The sequence below is a fragment of the Bos taurus genome, chromosome 1, assembly GCF_002263795.3.
Source record: "Bos taurus isolate L1 Dominette 01449 registration number 42190680 breed Hereford chromosome 1, ARS-UCD2.0, whole genome shotgun sequence".
In the NCBI taxonomy this organism is placed as follows: domain Eukaryota; kingdom Metazoa; phylum Chordata; class Mammalia; order Artiodactyla; family Bovidae; genus Bos; species Bos taurus.
Window position 1 is genome coordinate 27,243,888 of NC_037328.1, and position 23,013 is coordinate 27,266,900.

General features: G+C 35.9%; 1 protein-coding gene across 2 annotated transcripts in view; it reads right to left on the bottom strand.

Annotated features, from left to right (window-relative positions):
• ROBO1 (roundabout guidance receptor 1) overlaps positions 1-23,013 on the bottom strand; it is a 1,295,994-nt gene that overhangs the window by 1,127,369 nt on the left and 145,612 nt on the right. For both annotated transcript variants that reach the window (XM_059885533.1, NM_001192888.3), the window contains one exon: positions 9,355-9,493. In XM_059885533.1, the coding sequence (XP_059741516.1) occupies positions 9,355-9,442 (88 nt within the window). In that variant the 5' untranslated portion in view covers positions 9,443-9,493. Of the gene's footprint in view, positions 1-9,354; positions 9,494-23,013 lie in introns of those variants that run through there.

Consider the following 23,013-nt stretch of genomic DNA (forward strand, 5'->3'; position numbering starts at 1 on the left):
AAAACAAAAATCCAGGAAAAGAAAAAATGGGTCCAATAGAAGAGACAAGAAGTGATTAGTGTCACAAAGTTATAAGAAAAATCTCTGACCCAGTGACAAGGTGAATAATGACATCATGAAGAAGACCCACAGCATAGGATGTGGGGCCACTACCCCCAGCTGACTACTTATACCATGCTTATGGTGGTAGTTATACCATGCTATGCTTTTGATTGAATTGCATGTCAAGCTGTGAGTCTATAAGAGTAAAACATTAATTTACAGAATGACTATTAACATAGATGGGAAAAATGTCATGTCTTGATTTTATCTTACTTCAAAGAGGATAGATCATAATTTTTTAACTTCTATAGCAGCCTTTATGTATATAAAGTCTATATGAATAATTTAGAAATATAAACACAAATACTATTTTATATGTGCATTTGTACTTCAATATAAGTAGTTTATATATATACATTCATTCATACATATATGTGTTATGACAATTATTTCATAGGTATGCATATATGTGTATATATATACATGTATATATATACACACATATAAAGCTATGTCATATCATTAAATGCCATGTCTTTCAAAATTTGCCCTGTGGATTATTTTTTAGGAAGAATGTCAGTTTTCATACTTTCAAGGCCCACATGCAACTTTTTATGTTAATTTATTTATATATTCTTTTTAATAGTCTGGGATACCCATTTTATTTACTAATTACAGAATCAATAAAAAAATCATTTTCCAAGTAATTGTCCCATGTGAAAATATAGCAGAGGCTGAGTCTGTTTCTACAACAAAGGAAACAGGTGTGTGAACAGAGAAAAGCTGCAAGTAAAGAGAAAGAACAAATGAATGCTTACTAGGCAATCTGGGGAAAACAGCTGAATGAAGTAAAGACAGTGTCTCTGGCAAATAGAGAATTTTTTACGACAGGCTTTTTCTACCCTCAGGCACAATTACAACAGCTGTACGATATAGCCTCTATCAGTCATAATCTAGAACAGCGCCTCTCTATTAACCAAGCAATAGAGGAGCAAAATTACTTAGACCAGTCCATATGAGACACTCTGTTTGCTGCAATGCATTCTGATGGCTTAATTAGGTGAAGCGTGTGACACATGGGGTTTTTCAAGCCAGGTTCATCACAAAGGCCATATCGTCAAAGCAGAATGGTCCTGGGCTCTACAGCTAGATTACAAAGATGAGCTTCTTCATTGAGTGACCTATAGCTAATGAGGTCTGTTAGTTTGCTTCCATCTCCTTAAACAATTAGGGGAAGCCTTATACTAGTAGACCAAGGCTAATGAAGAGCATGGAACTGAGTACAGCTGGCAAATTCTCTCAAGATCTCATCTCTAGTTGAGTGACATTCTCTTGAAAATAAGGAATGCATTTTACTTTTTAAAGCATTTCTTCTCTTTAGACTCGACACTTCTATTTCCAATAGAAATAAGATTTCTAATCCTATTTAGCACCCACAAACACACATATATAAACAACAAGTAAACAAAGGTCACATCATGAAACCAAATGACATACAGTCAAGGAATATTTTAAATGTGCTTGTGTCAGTGAAGTGAGGAAAAAACCTGAGAAACACAATTACACTAAGAGAATAAATCATATATACTAGACATCTTAACAATGATTTATTCCATAGTTTGATTGCATTATTGATCTTATGAACACTAACTTGTTTAATTGTCCAAAAAAGTTTGAATGGCATTAATATCCGTACAAAAGATAATGGTAAATAATGTACATATATGCATATATACACAAGTGTATATATGAATGGTGACTTTAAATAGCATTATAAAGTCATTCAACTAAAGTCCAGCAAAAAACATAAAGCAAATATTGCTTCTAAAAACCAAATGGAAGTATACCTGAATACCTTTTCTATTTGATCTTGTAAAACAACTGTATATTGTAAGTCATCAAACAATAAATACACAAAAATAAAATCACCTCGTAGCATGCTCCTGTCTGCCTAATTTCATTAATGATGTCACCATCGGCCTATCTTCCAACAATGAGTCTTGAAGTCATTCGTGATGCCTCTCTCTCCTTCTTCTCCTCACTTTCTATCATCACCCAGTTTTTCTGACTCTACATCCTACACGTTTTATTTTCAAACATGTCCCTTTCCTATCTTTGTTGTCTGTATAGTGAGGCATCTGCCATAGTTTTAGCAATCTCTTCCTCTTGCTAATTTATTCATATATAAATAAACATTCCATGAATAATTTCTATACATTGCTTCCATTTTTTTGGTTATGATAATAATTCTAAAAACCCCCAACAGTGCTTTCCTCTCTTCTATTATAATGATAATTTATAATTGAAAAATTAGATGTACAATTTTTTTTCTTTTACTATTTTTTCCTTTACAGAGAAAAATAAAGTAAGAAGATACAATGCTGGTTTATATTTACATTGCTTCTTCCAACCTTAAAAAGTACTGTGCAGTGTTAAAAGTCAAATAGGTGTTGAATTAATAAATAAAAATAAAAGAAATAATTTGATGATAAATGAAACAATTAGATGGACCAACCACATTTCCACTGAATTACAGTTAAGAAAAAAAACTTATTTGGCTACTTCCCACCTTAAACTCTCCCATCAACTCCCTTTTGACCAGAGTTTATCTTTAAAACTGCTTAGCTCAGTATAAAATGTTCCTCAAGATTTGAATTTCAAATTACTCTCTGGACTATCTGCAAACATCCCTTAATATACATTTTTCCTTTCTACCAGCCAAACAAGAGTTCTCACAGTCATCGTGACTCTGTCTCCTGGCATGAGCCCCAAATTTTCTTTCCCCACTCAGAGAGAACTCCTAAAACTCAGGTACCTACCCCATAGTAGGAACTTAATTAATGGACTGTTTTTGTTCACCTGCTTCGTGAGGTCTTTCATGAGCTCCTCAAATTGTTCTACAGATAACCTCCTCCTTACTTATTGGACATGTCTTTTTTTCCCCTCAATGGCACTTGTAATTAGCTACTGTCCCACTATACCCATACAGTTCAGACTGGGCCAGTGACATTTGATTTTAGACAATAATGAGATTATCATCAATGTTAGTAAGAGCAACTCTTTATAATAATATCCAAATTATTTGATCATTTAATCTATCATTCAGATAAAAATAACACGGGATAATTCTGACATTCTTTCTGAGGGGTAAACTGACATAAGGAGAGAAGTAATTGGACAAAGTAACATAACTAATACATAGCAAAGACACGGTTCAAATACAGCCCTTCTGAGCCAAAGGTCACCTTTTCTCTGCTATGAACTTTTGATACTCTTGATGTTTCCTGAGTTGTCCTTCTTCTCTTCTTTCTTTCCCTTCTTTCCTCCTGTCCTTTTCTTCTTTCCATCCACCCTTTCTCTTTATGGGTATGTTCTTCTATTATTTTTAAACAAAATTTGAAAAGCAGTATACAAAAAATATCTGGTTTATTTAATGATTTTCTTCTAGTGTTCTATAATGCTTATAGAAATGTGTAAAATTAAGTTTTTATTCTATTTAGTTTGTAGTGACTATTGGTTTTAGATATCATATTCATGCATAAGTCATAAATTCATACTTTGTCTTTTTACAGTCCCTAACAGATCTGACTTACCCACTACCAATACAATATCATAAAGTTTAAAAATAAAATAAAATTAAAAAAAATAAAAATTGCAAGGGGGAAAAAAAAAATGAACACAGTGACAGTGTCAGCCAACAATTCAGCTGGGGCTCATGAAAATATTTCATTCATTTGAAAATCAAAAGACGAAAATAAACATTTACAGTCAAAGATTATATTCATGTTGATGCCAACACAATTTTAATAAACAGTGTTTTATGCTCTTTCATGGCAAAAAACTCCACAAAGGCAGAAGTAGCTATGGCTCCCATTAGTCATAATGCAACTCTGATTCTTAGCCTTTTTTTCAGAAAGTTTACATAACTCATAAATTATTCTAATTTGGATATAAATTCCCAGACACTTATGTCTGAGACAATACTTTATTAAGACTGGGACAAAGTTTAGGAAACCTTTTACCTATTAGGCAAAACTAAGTTAGAATCTGTAAAGACATGTTTAATTATACAGGTTAATTTTCACGATTGATTTCCTCAGTGGCTATTTTCTTGAGCTATTGCCTCAAAATTGTATTTTTCAAACTATAAATAATATTATAAGACAAAATAGCAAGAAACGTAAGTAAAACAATGCAAAATAAACAGCATTAGCCTTAAATTTGTTCTCCCAATTCCTTGCAATATATATAAAATAAATATCTTCAAATATTTTCATCTCTTTATACAGATAATAAGTAGTTTTGAACCTGTTTATTATGTCAACCTAAACTTTGTCAAAAGCTATAGTTCTTAAATGTTCTGTGTACTACATTAATAGAGGGTATTTGTAAAACTTCTGGTTCCTTGGGTCAAAACCAGGCTCTCTGCTTCAGTGGATCTATTATGGGCCATTGGCAACTTTAGTTTTAATAAACATTCAAAAAATATATATTTATGAAAAAAATATACGGAAAAAATATTGAGAAACACTTTTCTGGTCATACAGATTTACTAAGTAGCCTTTATAATCAACCCATGTTTTTAATAGTAAAATTTCTATCAATGCATAATTGGAAGAGTTAAATAACATTTTAAAGTAATTTTAAGTCTGAATATTTTATTCTAGTAGAAGAGACAAGCACCTTTGTAAATTTTTAAAATTAATTGATACACTTCTGAATAGTCAGTGCAACTTAAAAAAAAAAAACAAACTACCTAAGAACAAGCAATACTATAGTCTCCAAATAATATATACATTTTTCTTATCAATTTCCCATGGCTACTGTGCTATAGAAACTAATAACAACTTTTGAAAAAAAAATTGTGGATAAAACCCTTTGTGGAATGCATAGATGAAACATTCTTAGTTAAATAAATTAGTCAAATAAAAAATGTTTAAAGATGCTATCATATTTTAATTTCAGAAACTGATGTATAGAATGGTCTTATGGACTCTGTTGGAGAGGGAGAGGGTGGGAAGATTTGGGAGAATGGCATTGAAACATGTATAATATCATGTATGAAACGAGTCGCCAGTCCAGGTTCGATGCAAGATACTGGATGCTTGGGGCTGGTGCACTGGGACGACCCAGAGGGATGGTATGGGGAGGGAGGAGGGAGGAGGGTTCAGGATGGGGAACAAATGTATACCTGTGGCGGATTCATTTCGATATTTGGCAAAACTAATATAATATTGTAAAGTTTAAAAATAAAATAAAATTAAAAAAAAAGAAACTTACTTTCTTTTTTTTTTGCATTATACAGAAGATTTTTAAAATCTGAAATAATCCCTCAAATCTATTCAAAATCTACTGGGAATTTAACACATAAAACTAATCACAAAACTTAGGGAAGCTTTGGAGTTGTATGTACATACTTCCTATTATTTCTAGAATTTTGTGTAAAGAATTATTTCATTAACATTTGCAATTTATCCATGGATGATTCAAGTCCAGATAACACTTAGCTCCTTGCCATTACCATCCTTTGACTAAAGCATCAAGGAACTGAAGTGGTGGTGGCTGGGGATGGGTGGATGGGTGGGGAGGGTAAGCAGTGAATCATTTCAGACAATTTCACACTCAAGGCTTGTTGACATGAGGCCGGGCAAAGGAAATAACCCTGTCAGCACCTGCATCTTTAATGAAGGACAGCACTGCTGCACATTCAGAGAAGAGAGAGGGAAAAATAAATCACATTTAACTCTAAAGTGGGCTGTCAGATGTATTCAAAGAGAAATGCAACCCTGTGCACTTTCTCATCCTCACATATCTCCATTTAAAATCTTACAATATATACTTAGAATTCAACATTTTCATCATTGATGTTCTTCCGATTTTCAATTCAGCCAACTATATATAAAATGTATACTTTTAAAACATATCATTTAACATTTGTTTTTTATTATCTTTATGACATCCTTTGCAATCAGAGGTAGATATTCAAAATGGAAGATGGGTAACTGTCAGGGTTCTTCATAGCAGAGATTAAATAAACATCTGGCCTAGCCCAGGTAAGCATGCCTCAAGAGATAACCACAGTTGATTTAAGAGTTTTTTATATGTGAATAAGAGATGAGGAAAATTGAAAAGATGAACATCTAACTGGTTTTATTACAGAGTCTTTAATGGGCTCTCTATACACCAAAGGCAGCAACTCAAACGGGCAAGGGACACTCATTCCTAGGATCCACCTCTTAATTATTCCATTTCTTTTAAAATGGGTTAAATTTTCACCAAAAAGAGTATTTTTTCATTTCAAATGGACATCTAATTTCCAGTCATTTCTGATCTACCAACCACTTCACAGACAATGTTTTAAAACATAACAGTTTTAAAAATGTGGGGAGGGAGGAGGGAGGAGGGTTCAGGATGGGGAACACATGTATGCCTGTGGCGGATTCATTTTGATATTTGGCAAAACTAATACAATTATGTAAAGTTTAAAAATAAAATAAAATTAAAAAAAAAAAAAAACCCTGAGCTTGGTAATCTATCAATTCAAGCATTCTTTTAATATTGAATCACACCTAGTAACCACATCATAGGATTTCCCTGGTGGCTCAGTGGTAAAGAAAGAATCTGCCTGCCAATGCAAGAGGTGCAGGTTTGATCCGTGAGTCAGGAAGATTCTCTGGAGAAGGAAATGGTAACCCACTCCTGTATTTTTGCTTTGGAAATCCCATGGACAGCAGAGCCTGGTAGACTACAGTCCATGGGGTCACAGAGTTGAACGCAACCTATCAACTAAACAACAGCAAAACCTCATCACAGTGTGAGTGAAAACCTCTTTATTATGTGAAAATGAAATAATCTTCATTATGATAGCTGTCTTCATAGCTTTTTAATTAGGCATCTTGTACCCTGAGGGATCTTGTTCTGGTAGATGCTCTACTCACAGCTCATCAAGTTACATTCTAAAGACATATACGCCTCCTTAGTTTTTTAGAAACATGGTACTTTTTTTTTTGTTTTGTTCTACTTATCTGACTTTTGAAATTAATTTCTTATGAAGGAGGATATTCTTTCTTAAGGGAAAGATTAGAAGCAAATCAGCTGAATGAGAAACTGCGTTTTGAAAAAGTCACTGGTATTCAATCGTCTGTCTTTGATCTTCTGAGCTATGTTAAACTCAGTTCAGGTCAAGGGCCTCTACTGAACGTAATAAAGCTGGAACAGCAACAGGAAGAATCAGGATCTCACTTCATGTGAGATCTCACTTCACTTTAATGTAAAGGAGGAGAGATTTTGAGACTGAGGACTCCTTTCAATAGATTTTCTAATCTCCTTAGCCTGAAACCAACGTTTCTGGATGGAGGCAGTTAAGAAAATCCACTCTGCAGATGTTCCTTTTCAAAGCTAACAGTGTATTTCTTTTGACAGGTAAATCACTTTGAAATAATTCTTGAACTCTCTGGTCCTGGACAGGAAAGACATTTAGGTTTATAAATCCCAATTTTGGGGGTATCCTTGCTTCTCTTCAAGGCATTGTCTCAAAATAGGCCTTGAGTTTCTAATCTGTATAACATATTTTTGCTAACTGCTAGCCAATTGATCATCTATGTACCTGATCTATAGATTGTATTAAATAAACTCATGCATTTTAAGCTCTCTTTAGTCTTGAAATGCTTGCATGTAAGATAGTAAGTTTTGATAAATTTTGGAATTAAGTGTTCAAGTTGATATGTCTTCTTTGAATTTATATATTTTCTTGACTACAAAGGTAACTCTATGTTACACAGATAAATCTTACACCCATTACGTACCATATACTTTGTACACACAATCTATATATGTAGAAGTAATCTACATATCTAGATTAATAAAGATGACTAACACCACACTAGACCATTTTGAGATTTGATTACCTGGTCAAAAACTATATTATGGGCTAAATTTATTGACCTGGAGCAGTTATTAGCTGATAAGGACAATTGCATCGACACTATACCTGAAACTATAGTCACAGCTTACAAAACACTTTCATATAATCTTTTTAATCCTGATACTTTGAAATACAACAAACTATTTTATATTTATATTTGCATTTTAATACACTTAAAAATGTTTAACATTTTTTCATATTGTCATTTTTTGATTTGGATTCATTCACTAATTTTAGTCAGTACTCAGCAAAAGAATGGCAAGATAATAGAATGGACAGGTTAAAATGAAAAACTTTAGTGGTTTAGTAATAATTTCAGAGTGTCACTCTAACAGAGTACAAAGCAGATAAACAGACTTTGCTACAACAGACTTTAACTTTGCTATATACTTCCACCCTCTGGAAATACTTTTAACAGATCTAAATACACTTTTTGTTCATAACTCTTTTATTTCTAAATAAATATATCAATTTTAACCCACCAGGAGAAAAATTCAAATTCCAAGATTATAAATATTTGAAAATCTGATTTGTATGTGGATATGCATGATAAGTTACAAATAGTTATGAATATTAAAACAAGGAGAAAAAAAAAACTCAGGCTTCACATTTTGGTTTAATAAAACACCAAATGTCATTATTTTATAGATAACTTGGCTAAATTATGATGATGTATTAAAATATATCCAAGTTAACTATCATTTCCCCATAGTTTTAACTATGAGGAACATTGACATTACATTCTGATTAGTGTGTTAATACATTTTTCTTTTTTCCTCTACCTTAAAATGGAATTTAATCAAGTTCCTACAAAAGAGCTTAAGGAAAGCTTTATACAGAACCATTAATGAAATTATGATATCAAGGAACAAGATTTCTAACATTGTGAAAAACAACAGTAACCACAGCAGCAACACACAGCAAGTTGCATTTTTATTCTGACATTGTTCCACCTGTGAATTAGCATATCACTACTCCAAAGGAATTTCAGGTATGTTTCCCTTTTTCTGATATTTCTTTCCTACGGTACTAACACGTATAGTGACTTTGCTATTCTTTTTGTGTCACCCACACAAGTACTTTGTTCCCAACTATAATTGTTCTTCCACTACTCTAACTCACTTAATAATTTTTATCACATTTCAGTAACAGTAGATTTTTGTGAATCTTCTCAGTTTCTCTAGGAAATTAACAAAGTGCTGTATACTCAAGAATAATATTTGATTTCTGAAATTTCTCAGCACACACACTTAAGAAACCATTCACTCAGACTTACAAGTTCCACAGAAAACAAACAAATTCAATTTACAACACATAAAATAAAAATGAACTTAAAGCAAAGAAGAAATGCTGATCAAGGTTTGATGAGACAAATGCATGGCACTTACCTGGAATAAGCTGTGCCAGGAACAAGTGACTTTTTGACAAGCTGAGGAGTGATATTATGGCCAAAAAAGGAGCATGTGTCCATTTCATCTTTGTCCCTTCCTTGCATTACACCCAGCCAGTTATACAGATATGTTTTATCTAGGAGGAAAAAAAAAAAAACAAACAGAATTGTTTTCATGGTTAGCTATGTTGAGATAGAGATAATATTAAAAATATTTTGTGAAAAATCATAGTGCAAATGCCTTTAAAATGTCATTTATCAAAATTATAAAACATAAATAGTTAAAATGAATACAACTTATACAAAGTGTATTTTGAGATATACCTTTTGAGCAAATCCTTTAAAATGTCATTTATCAAAATTATAAAACATAAATAGTTAAAATGAATACAACTTATACAAAGTGTATTTTGGGATATACCTTTTGAGCAAATATAGTACTTATTAATTTTGAAAATTCATTTTTAGCAGATATCAATAGCAAATGATTCCTTGGTTTTCTCTATCCGTTAGGGGATGACAGATCAGTGTTTCTGATTTCCTATCACTTGATACAGAATGCTCTCATCAAGCCTAGAACCTCTACTGTTATTCATTCACTAAATAAATATTTACATGCTGTTCATAAAAAGCCAGTCACTATACTTTTTGAGGACACAGCAAAAGAAAAATTAAAAAAGGAACTAAATTCTATCTTCATTCAGGCACATAAATATAATGTGAGGCCATTTTAGTTAGTTCAGTTGCTCAGTCATGTCCGACTCTTTGCGACCCCATGAATTGCAGCACACCAGGCCTCCCTGTCCATCACCAACTCCTGGAGTTCACCCAAACTCATATCCATTGAGTCGGTGATGCCATCCAGCCATCTCACCCTCTGTCGTCCCCTTCTCCTCCTGTCCCCAATCCCTCCCAGCATCAGGGTCTTTTCCAATGAGTCAACTCTTCACATAAGCTGGCCAAAGTATTGGAGTTTCAGCTTTAGCATCATTCCTTCCAAAGAAATCCCAGGGCTGATCTCCTTTAGGACGGACTGGTTGGATCTCCTTGCAGTCCAAGAGACTCTCAAGAGTCTTCTGCAACACCACAGTTCAAAAGCATCAATTCTTTGGCGCTCAGCTTTCTTCACAGTCCAACTGTCACATCCATACATGACCACTGGAAAAACCATAACCTTGACTAGATGGACCTTTGTTGGCAAAACAATGTCTCTGCTTTTCAATATGCTATCTAGGTTGGTCATAACTTTCCTTCCAAGGAGTAAGCATCTTTTAATTTCATGGCTGCAATCACCAACTGCAGTGATTTTGGGGCCCAAAAAAATAAAGTCTGACACTGTTTCCACTGTTTCCCCATCTATTTCCCATGAAGTGATGGGACCAGATGCCATGATCTTCGTTTTCTGAATATTGAGCTTTAAGCCAACTTTTTCACTCTCCTCTTTCACTTTCATCAAGAGGCTTTTTAGTTCCTCTTCACTTCTTGCTATAAGGGTGGTGTCATCTGCATATCTGAGGTTATTGATATTTCTCCTGGCAATCTTGATTCCACCTTGTGCTTCTTCCAGTCCAGTGTTTCTCATGATGTACTCTGCATATAAGTTAAACAAGCAGGGTGACAATATACAGCCTTGACATACTCCTTTTCCTATTTGGAACCAGTCTGTTCTTCCATGTCCAGTTCTACCTGTTGCTTCCTGACCTGCATATAGGTTTCTCAAGAGGCAGGTCAAGTGGTCTGGTATTCCCATCTCTTTCAGAATCTTCCACAGTTTATTGTGATTCACACAATCAAAGGCTTTGGCATTTTAGTTACATCAATTTATAAACAAATAAAAAAAAAGAACTTTTATAGCTGTTCTATTCTAAACAAGGCACTGTGTATGAATTGTGAAGGGCCCAAGAAACACCAGATAGTGCTTGGTAGAAAACAGTATGGAGAAGGAAATGGCAATCCATTCCAGTGTTCTTGCCTGGAGAATCCCAGGGATGGAGGAGCCTGGTGGGCTAACGTCTATGGGGTCACACAGAGTTGGACATGATTGAAGTGACTTAGCAGCAGCAGCAGGACTGGTGCTGAAGCTGAAACCCCAATACTTTGGCCACCTGATGTGAAGAGTTGACTCATTGAAAAGGACCCTGATGCTGGGAAAAATTGATGGCAAAAGGAGAAGGGGGTGGCAGAGGATGAGATGGTTGGATGTCATCACCAACTCAGTGGACATGAATTTGAGTAAACTCCAGGAGAGAGTGGAGAATAGGAGAGCCTGGCACGGTGCATTCACGAGGTCACAAAAAGGCGGACACAATAGTGACTCAACAACAACAACAACCACAACAACAATATGTGTGTGCATGTTTTTCCCTAATAGTATATTGGTGCATTCAGGGAACTATAAGAGGGGCTGTTTAGCTTGTGATATTAGCCAGGATATAATAAGATAGCAAACTGAAAAGATAAAGAAAGGTAATGAGGAGCCAGTACAGAGTTTAACGATAATATGATCTAAACCACACCTGTCCCTAGGTATCCACAGGGGATTTGTTCTAAGAACCCCATGGATACCAAAACCTGCAAATGCTCAAGTACCTTATAAAAAAATGGCATAACATCTCCTGTATTTTAAATCATCTCCAGATTATTTATAATGCCTAATACAATAAAATGCTATGTAAGTAGTTGTAAATACAGTGTAAATGCTATGTAAATCACTGCCAGTACACAACAAATTCAAGTTTTGCTTTTTGGAACTTTCTAAATTTATTCTTTAATATTTTTGATCTTTAGTTTAATCCACAGTTATGGAGTCCATGGATATGGGAAGATTGACTGTATTTAGAAGATAACTCTGAGAGGAATGTGAAGGATAAAGAAATTATGAGGGAAATTAGCACAGAGGCCATGCAGAAATGTATAATGGATGCTTACAAAGGACAATGGCAGACAAAAAGGAATATATGCTAGTGTTGGGGTGGGAGGCAGGTAGGTGACATTATGCAAATACACTTTGTGGAACTTGGCAAATGATTAGATTTGGGAGATAGGAAGTGGAAGGACATTTATTCATTTATTCAAAACTATATCTATAAATCTATTGCAATATAAAATGTAATTTATTCCCAAAGAAAAATAAAACTCTGTCACTCATTTTTGTGACATTCAGACTTCCAACTAGAAAAAAGGATGACAAACTTCATTCTGTCAGTTTATCTGCACAAAGCTATCGTCAATCTGCCTATTTCAGCTGAGCAGTCCTTACTTTATTACTTACCAATGCAGAGTTAATTGCCAAGTTTTCCTTGACAAAGCTGCCTACTCCTCCTGCCAGTCAGCTGCAATCATCTAACCGTACTGAAGATATCTGAGGATTATTTCTTCCCTCTTAAAAATTCTGCAAGCAACTACTGTCTGAGCTAGAACTCTGCCTCCAAAGAAATATTCCTGATTACTAAAGGTTCATATTTGTTGTCTTATCTTCCTTGTTTGGGGCTTAATGTCCTTGTAACTTCCTTTTTTTAGTTAATTGTTATTGGAATATAGTTGATTTATTTTGCAACTATTTTTATTCTGGTATATCATTCATAAATGAAATTATATACCCACATTATCTTTCACACATCATCTTTCTTTCTTAAGAGTCAAATGAGACCAGAAAGTAGATTAGATTTCTATAGATAGCACAAGCCTAGATGTACACTTCTACTCTTCAATTCATGCAGTTGTTAGTTTGTCTAGAGGCTCTTTTTCAGGGTTATCCATTGACTGTTTTGGCTTATAGTCGCATTTTTCACAATGCTCACATGGTCACAATGTGACCATGATTAGCTCTTCCAGAGATAATGTGTAAATACAAAGCATTCTTCTAGGGGGTTCCCTGGTGACTCAGAAGGTAAAGAATCCACCTGCAATGCAGGAGACCTGGTTTATCCCTGGGTTGGAAAGATCCCTGGAAAATAGAATGGTTACCTGCTCCAGTATGTTTGCCTAGAGAATTCCATGGACAGAGAAGCCTGGCAGGCTACAGTCAATGGGGTCATAAAGAGTCAGACATGACTCTTGGTTGAACTCCTATAAGTTACAGTAAGAGGCAGATATTTATTTCAAATTTCTAAAATGTTTTAGGATGTTGTTCAGTTACTCAGTCATGTCTGACTCTTTGCATCCCTATGGATTGCAGCATGCAAGACTTCCTTTTCTTTCACCATCTCCCAGAGCTTGCTCAAACTCAAACATATTTTTATTATCTAAGAACAATTTTGTGAATTTACATAGTCAGTGGCTAGTATTATAATATGATTTTGAGTTAGGACTCACAATCCAAAGTGGCAACTGCATTGTTCGCTACATTCACACATCACAATACATTGAAGTTTTGATCTTCAAATCTTCTCTGAAAAGGAAAGTTCAGTTCAGTTCAGTTCAGTCAGTCATGTCCGACTCTTTGCAACTGCATGGACTGCAGCACGCCAGGCCTCCCTGTCCATCACCAACTCCCAGAGTTTACTCTAACCCATGTCCATTGAGTTGGTGATACCATCCAACCATCTCATCCTCTGTCATCCCCTTCTCCTCCCAGCTTCAATCTTTCCCAGCATCAGGGTCTTTTCAAATGAATCAGTTCTTTGCATCAGGTGCAAAGTATTGGAGTTTCAGCTTCAACATCAGTCCTTCCAATGAACACCCAGGACTGATCTCCTTTAGGATGGACTGGTTGGATCTCCTTGCCATCCAAGGGACTTTTAAGAGTCTTCTCCAACACCACAGTTCAAAAGCATCAATTCTTCGGCACTCAGCTTTCTTTATAGTCCAACTCTCACATCCGTACATGACTACTGGAAAAACCATAGCTTTGGCTAGATGGAACTTTGTTGACAAAGTAATGTCTCTGCTTTTAATATGCTGTCTAGGTTGGTCTTAACTTTCTTTCCAAGGAGTAAGTATCTTTTAATTAAATGGCTGCAGTCACCATCTGTAGTGATTTTGGAGACCCCTCCCCCCAAAATAAAGTCTGACACTGTTTCCACTGTTTCCCCGTCTATTTGCCATGAAGCAATGGGACTGGATACCATGATCTTAGTTTGCTGAATGTTGAGATTTAAGCCAGCTTTTTTACTCTCCTCTTTCACTTTCATCAAGAGGCTCTTTAGTTCTTTTTTGCTTTCTGCCATAAGAGTGATGTCATCTGCATATCTGAGGTTATTGATACTTCTCCCAGTAATCTTGATTCCAGCTTGTGCTTCATCGAGTCCAGCATTTCTCATGATGTACTCTGCATATAAGGTAAATAAGCAGGGTGACAAATATACAGCCTGATGTACTCCTTTTCCTATTTGGAACCAGTCTGTTGTTCCATGTCCAGTTCTAACTGTTGCTTCCTGACCTACATACAGATTTCTCAAGAGGCAGCTCAGGTGGTCTGGTATTCCCATCTCTTTAAGAAATTCTGAGTTTGTTGTGGTCAAAGGCATTGTCAATAAAGCTGAAGTAGATGTTTTTATGGAACTCTCTTGCTTTTTCAATGATCCAGTGGATGTTGGCAATTTGATCTCTGGTTTTTCTGCCTTTTCTAAGGCCAGCTTGAACATCTGGAAACTCACAGTTCATGTACTGTTGAAGCCTGGCTTGGAGAATTTTGAGCATTACTTTGCTAGCGTGTGAGATGAGTGCAATTGTGCAGTAGTTTGAGCATTCTTTGGCATTGCCTTTCTTTGGGAAAAGGAAAATACCCTGAGGTAAAATATAAGCTTAATAGAAAATACAATTACCCCTTATTTAAAATCACACCTTTTGACAAAGTAATGATAGGACAACTGATGCTAGTGAAAAATGTGATGGAATTGTGCATAGATTCTGAGTCTTACAATATAGTGAAGTCAACAACCACAACCCCTTATAAGAGCACCTCTACCCTTAGATGTGTGTATGTATATACACTGCCCACTGTCAAGGGATTAAAATGAAAATACACAGAGTTTTTAAGTCAAAAAACTATAATGATATGATAAAAAAGGTAGAAGCTATTTATCCCTTTCTGTTGTGAAATATTACACTAAATATGAGATTACAGAATTATTTAGTAATATATATGCTTTGAAACATAATTTACTTGTGAATGATAAGTGTATAGAAGTAATATAGTGCAGTGTTTTGTAAGCTCAGATCATAGAATCAGGCTATTCAAGTGTGAATCTCAGCTCCACAAAAGTGAAATTGAAGTCACTCAGTCGTGTCCAACTCTTTGTGACCCCATGGACTGTAGCCTACCAGGCTTCTCCGTCCATGGAGTTTTCCAGGCAAGAATACTGGAATGAGTTGCCATTTCCTTCTCAGCTCCACAACTCAGATGTTATTTGATTCTGAACAAACAACTTAAGTTCTCTTACTTTCATCTTTCTCAAATATAAATAAAATATGAAGTAGTTGTAATAGTTACAATATTGGATGAGCTAATATGCATAGTGTTATAAGACTCTGCTTCATCAATCGATATCTATAAATATTAACTTGAAATTGCATCCAAGAGGTTCCCAGTGCTGATGAACCCAACCTTGGATGTGTATTTACAGGTTGCTTTATATTTGAATAGGCTTTCCAGATGGCTCAGATAGTAAAGAATTTGCTTGCAATGCAGGAGACCCCGATTCAGTCCCAGGGTGGGGAAGATACCCTGGAGAAGGGAATGGCCATCTACTACAGTATTCTTGCCTGGAGAATTCCATGGACAGAAAAACCTAGTGTGGTACACTCCAGGGCATTGCAAAGAGTTGGACATGACTGAGTGATCAATACTTTCACTTACATTTGAATAGTGTATGTTTTAGATTTAATTAGCAAACATCACTGGTTTTGATTTATTGTAATGAACTCTTGGGTGGCCATGCATGGCATGGCTCATAGCTTCAATGAGTTACTCAAGCCCCTTTGCCATGGACAAGTTGTGAGCCATAAAGGGGAAGATGATATCTATATATGATAAAATAAACAGACTTAAAGTGTGCAAGGTTCAAATTTGACAAACATAGAGACGGAAATGACTTCCACTCCAACCAAGATGCAAATGATTTCACAGGGGCCTTGATATTGAAAGTTAATGTGTTACATACATATGCTGTATATATGTACATGTTGCTAATGCAGATTTTCAAATAAGAATAAAGGTAGTAGGCTGGTCTATACCCTAATTTTAGGAGGATGATTACCTCAAAGAGAGTTTTCAAAAATATATTTTGAGATAATCATGTTCCCCTGATTACTAATGACATTTCTTAGAAAGTAAAAATGTTTCATAAAAATTAATTTTGGAAGATGCATGGCTCAACAATATAAAATCATTTCTTTATGCACACATTTTGAATTACTTAAGAGAAGATGAACATTTCCTCAGCTTATCAGTGCCTAATGATGACTTTTTTCAGCTTCTTCTAGACTTCATCATAGATAACTTGCCCCTCCTCCTCCCCATCTTTCTTCTCTTTCTTCTTTTTTTTTCCATTTTTAAAGAGACAGAGAGTGTATTTACTGAGGCTTTCTTTGTTATAAACCAAATTTATTCTCTAAGCTATACTACTTTTGCTCCAAAGAATCAAAATATTTTTGGAGTCTTGTCTTCTCAGTCTTTTCATTTTATTCAGCTTAACTTTCAACTGATTATCATCTAATGAGTCAAAAGTTAGGGAAAAGTTAGAAATTTTCAACAATACAGTAAAATCAATAATTGCTGATTATTTCTCTTAGATAAAAGAAATAATGATAAGTGAAGGAACAGTTGTTTCTCAAAATGGTTTGTCTTTGTGTGATTAATGATCAGTCAGAAACCCACATGTGGAATAAAGAGATATTCTCCATGTGCACAAATAGAAGAGATGAAAGCTTGGTTTAAGAATTTGTTGTTACACAACTGAAAAAACTGGTTAAACATATTTGGTGAGAGGACACACTCAGTGTGTAGATAAATGCAGCTACAGTGAAAGGTTTGTGTAAAAAGGTAAAAATAAATAATACATAATATATATGTAGTAGTTCAAGATTTACTTTACTTTTTTTATTAGCTCATCAGATTTAATATTAGGAAAGTAAGTCATAAATTCTACCTTCACATGAGAATAGAAATCAGATCTTTATGAGACTTATCTGCATAAATGCATGTAGTTAGAAGTGAACTGGAATAAAATCCATTATTTTTCTTATTACAAAATTAAAATGTCAAAGAATTGTAGTCTTGAATGTACGACTAATTCAAGGCTTTTTCTTATCCACAGTGTGATGACATAAAGGGAGATGAAGCTTGGTTACAGTTAAATAACTTGGAAATGAAAGTGAATTAAGACAAAAGAAACTGTGTAGAAAATTATTAATATGCTCTAGTAAGTATGGTGAATAGGATCTTACATAAAAGTCTATTAAGTGGATGAAAAGACGGAATACATATTAAGACATTGCAAATAAAAGGCAATGGAATTTGATGCTGCACAGCACACTGGAAGTAAAAAAAGAAAAAAATGATAAATGTATAGTGCTATTCCTAAAATTTCAACTTAGAAAACAAAAGTTTAATAAGATGTGTATGTGTATGTGTGTGTTATCTTTGTAGGTGACAGGATAATCTAGTCTTACTCTAGAATGATATGTGTATATATATGTTGCGGCTAAGTTGTGTCCGACTCTTAGGGACCCCATGGATTGCAGCGCACCAGGCTCCTCCATCCATGGGATTTTCCAGGCAAGAGTACTGGAAAATTATATATATATATATATGGAGAAGGCAATGGCACCCCACTCCAATACTCTCTCTCTCTCCATATATATATATATATATAGTTTACCCTACTAATAGGTTGCTCTTTGACAGTTAGTGTGGGAGGTCCTAAAAAGGCAGGGCATTTTCTTTAATTTCAAGATTCTTCAGGGCCACAGCTCCTGCCCAGATGCCCAGACTGAGCTGGGACGTGTCCAGATTCACCCCATAGTCTCCAAGAACCGGTTCAACCTGACCACCAACTCGAACACCATCTTCCTCAGCCTTAGTGGACGCAGTACTCCTTCTTCCTGTGCCTGCCCTCCCTAGGTGGCCAAGAGGAGCTACCCCACTTCCGAGGTCAGGGGCAGCGGCAGAGAGGAGCAACTCCACATCCAAGGAGCGGCAGCTGCACGGGTGCAGGAGGGCTGAGAGGAGCTAATCCACATTCAAGGTCAGGAGGGGCAGCGGTGAGGAGATACCCCTCGTTCAAGGTAAGAGCAGCAGCTGCGCTTTGCTGGAGCAGCCGTGAAGAGATAACCCACGTCCAAGGAAAGAGAAACCCAAGTAAGACGGTAGGTGATGCGAGAGGCATCAGAGGCAGACACACAAACCATAATCACAGAAAACTAGTCAATCTAATCACATGGACCACAGCCTTGTCTAACTCAGTGAAACTAAGCCATGCCCTGTGGGGCCATCCAAGACGGGCGGGTCAAGGTGGAGAGGTCTGACAGAATGTGGTCCACTGGAGAAGGGAATGGCAAACCACTTCAGTATTCTTGCCTTGAGAACCCCATGAACAGTATGAAAAGGAAAAATGACAGGATACTGAAAGAGGAACTCCCCAGGTCGGTAGGTGCCCAATATGCTACTGGAGATCAGTGGAGAAATAACTCCAGGAAGAATGAAGGGATGGAACCAAAGCAAAAACAATACCCAGTTGTGGATGTGACTGGTAATAGAAGCAAGGTACGATGCTCTAAAGAGCAATTTTGCATAGGAACCTGGAATGTTAGGTCCATGAATCAAGACAAATTGGAAGTAGTCAAACAGGAGATGGCAAGAGTGAATGTCGACATTCTAGGAATCAGCAAACTAAAATGGACTGGATGGGTGAATTTAACTCAAATGACCATTATATCTACTTCTGTGGGCAGGAATCCCTCAGAAGAATTGGAGTAGCCATCATGGTGAACAAGAGTCCAAAATGCAGTACTTGGATGCAATCTCAAAAATGACAGAATGATCTCTGTTCATTTCCAAGGCAAACCATTCAATATCACAGTAATCCAAGTCTATGCCCCGACCAGTAACGCTGAAGAAGCTGAAGTTGAAGGTTCTATTAATCATTTGCTCTATACAGTCAGCAAAAACAAGACTGGGAGCTGACTGTGGCTCAAATCATGAACTCTTTATAGCCAAATTCAGACTTAAATTGAAGAAAGTAGGGAAAACCACTAGACCATTCAGGTATGACCTAAATCAAATTCGTTATGATTATACAATGGAAGTGAGAAATAGATTTAAGGGACTAGATCTGATAGAGTGCCTGATGAACTATGGAATGAGGTTCCTGACATTGTACAAGAGATAGGGATCAAGACCATCCCCATGGAAAAGAAATGCAAAAAAGCAAAATGGCTGTCTGGGGAGGCCTTACAAAAAGCTGTGAAAAGAATAGAAGTGAAAAGCAAAGGAGAAAAGGAAAGATATAAGCATCTGAATGCAGAGGTCCAAAGAAGGACAAGGAGAGATAAGAAAGCCTTCCTCAGAGATTAATGCAAAGAAATAGAGGAAAACAACAGAATGGGAAAGACTAGAGATCTCTTCAAGAAAATTAGAGATACCAAGGGAACACTTCATGCAAAGATGGGCTCGATAAAGGACAGAAATGGTATGGACCTAACAGAAGCAGAAGATATTAAGAAGAGGTGGCAAGAATACACAGAAGAACTGTACAAAAAAGATCTTCACGACCCAGATAAACACGATGGTGTGATCACTCACCTAGAGCCAGACATCCTGGAACGTGAAGTCAAATGGGCCTTAGAAAGCATCACTATGAACAAAGCTAGTGGAGGTGATGGAATTCCAATTGAGCTATTTCAAATCCTGGAAGATGCTGCTGTGAAAGTGCTGCACTCAATATGCCAGCAAATTTGGAAAATGCAGCAGTGGCCACAGGACTGGAAAAGGTCAGTTTTCATTCCAATCCCAAAGAAAGGCAATGCCAAAGAATGCTCAAACTACCACACAATTGCACTCATCTCACATGCTAGTAAAGTAATGCTCAAAATTCTCCAAGCCAGGCTTCAGCAATATGTGAACTTCCAGATGTTCAAGCTGGTTTTAGAAAAGGTAGAGAAACCAGAGATCAAATTGCCAACATCTGCTGGATCATGGAAAAAGCGAGAGTTCCAGAAAAACATCTATTTCTTCTTTATTGACTATGCCAAAGCCTTTGACTGTGTGGATCACAATAAACTGTGGAAAATTCTGAAAGAGATGGGAATACCAGACCACCTGACCTGACTCTTGAGAAACCTATATGCAGGTCAGGAAGCAACAGTTAAAACTGGACATGGAACAACAGACTGGTTCCAAATAGGAAAAGGAGTACGTCAAGGCTGTATATTGTCACCCTGCTTGTTTAACTTATATGCAGAGTACATCATGAGAAATGCTGGGCTGGAAGAAGCACAAGGTGGAATCAAGATTGCTGGGAGAAATATCAATAACCTCAGATATGCAGATGACACCACCCTTATGGCAGAAAGTGAAGAGGAGCTAAAAACCTCTTGATGAAAGTGAAAGAGGAGAGTGAAAATGTTGGCTTAAAGCTCAGCATTCAGCAAACAAAGATCATGGCATCTGGTCCCATCACTTCATGGGAAATAGATGGGGAAACAGTGGCTGACTTTATTTTTCTGGACTCCAAAATCACTGCAGATGGTGACTGCAGCCATGAAGTTAACAGACGCTTACACCTTGGACGGAAGGTTATGACCAACCTAGATAGCATATTCAAAAGCAGAGACATTACTTTGCCAACAAAGGTCCCTCTAGTCAAGGCTATGGTTTTTCCAGTGGTCATGTATGGATGTGAGAGTTGGACTGTGAAGAAGGCTGAGCGCCGAAGAATTGATGCTTTTGAACTGTGGTGTTGGAGAAGACTCCTGAGAGTCCCTTGAACTGCAAGGAGATCCAACCAGTCCATTCTGAAGGAGATCAGCCCTGGGATTTCTTTGGAAGGACTGATGCTAAAGCTGAAACTCCAATACTTTGGCCACCTCATATGTAGAGTTGACTCATTGGAAAATACTCTGATGCTGGGAGGAATTGGGGACAGGAGGAGAAGGGGACGACAGAGGATGAGATGCCTGGATGGCATCACTCACTCGATGGACATTAGTTTAGGTGAACTCCAGGAGTTGGTGATGGACAGGGAGGCCTGGCGTGCTGCAGTTCATGGGGTTGCAATGAGTCGGACACGACAGAGCGACTGAAACAAACCAAACCGAACCCTACTTATAAATTATTATTGCTTCTGATTAGTTGGGATGCATTTAATATGAAATAATATGTTAGAGGTGTATAATACTGTGTAAAAATATAGGTTTAATGTTTTCAAATAGGGAAACAGTAAAATTATAATTTATAAAAATTATAAATTATAACCATTGTTTTCATATCTCTTTTTTTTTGTATTTTACAATATTAATAAAACCATGTTGTTTATTTACACTAATAATACCATGTTGTGCATTTTACAATAATAATACTACCATGTTGTGGATTTTTTTTTAGTATATTTTCTTTCATTTTATTATTTATATGATTTTATTTTATTATTTACATTTTATTATTAAATTGTAACCTTCCTGAGTTTTTCTTTTTTTTTTAATTTTATTTTATTTTTAAACTTTACATAATTGTATTAGTTTTGCCAAATATCAAAATGAATCCATCACAGGTATACATGTGCTCCCCATCCTGAACCCTCCTCCCTCCTCCGTTTTCATATCTCTTATAAAGACTGTATTATTTGAAAACTGCATAGTACATACAAAAGTCAACCACTTAAAGCACAAATTTAGGGCATATATGTGTATATTATAGTTATTTCACAATACATTTGACTCATATACTTAAGGAACACTTCTATCACAGAAGGAATGTTTAAAGTATCCTAAACCCCAAATATTAATTCCTAGGCTTTTAACTTAATCTCTAGTAATTTTCTGACTTCATTTATATATATATATATATATATATATATATATATATTTGTAGAGAGAAAAAAAGGAAAGAAAATAAACTAAAAACCAAAGACTCTAGAAAGTAAGTATGAAATCAATATGAGAATAAAATACATGAAAAATATAACAGTAGTGAGATAAGGTTAAGACAGACCTGGAAAATTGGGCAAAGAGTTAATCAGGAGTAACAGAAATAAGAAAATTTGCAAGGTTCTCAGTGGGTTGTCACCTAATTTCTTGAAGATCCTGGATATGTATGCACAGCTTCATTACTAGTCACACATCTGTTTTATGTGAATGGGTCATGGACCCCATATCCAATTATGGCTTTATTCATTTCACAAGAGATTAATTAATTCTTATCAGATTTCCAGGAAACCAAACATTTTAAACATACTGTGAGGAAACTCAGGGCATGGTGATAAACCTCAGGTTGCATATAAGGAATGAGGTTTATTCTATGTCCAAAATGTACTAAAATAGCTTATCAAGTCCAGATGAAGATTCAAAGAAATTTTTTTTAAAATAATTTACTTAGTTCACTTAATATTTCTTCTATTAGCCCCAGGTGGATAGATGTGTGCTAAGTCGCTCAGTCGTGTTCGACTCTTTGTGATCCCATAGACTTTGCAACCTCACTGGGCTCCTCTGTTCATGGGGA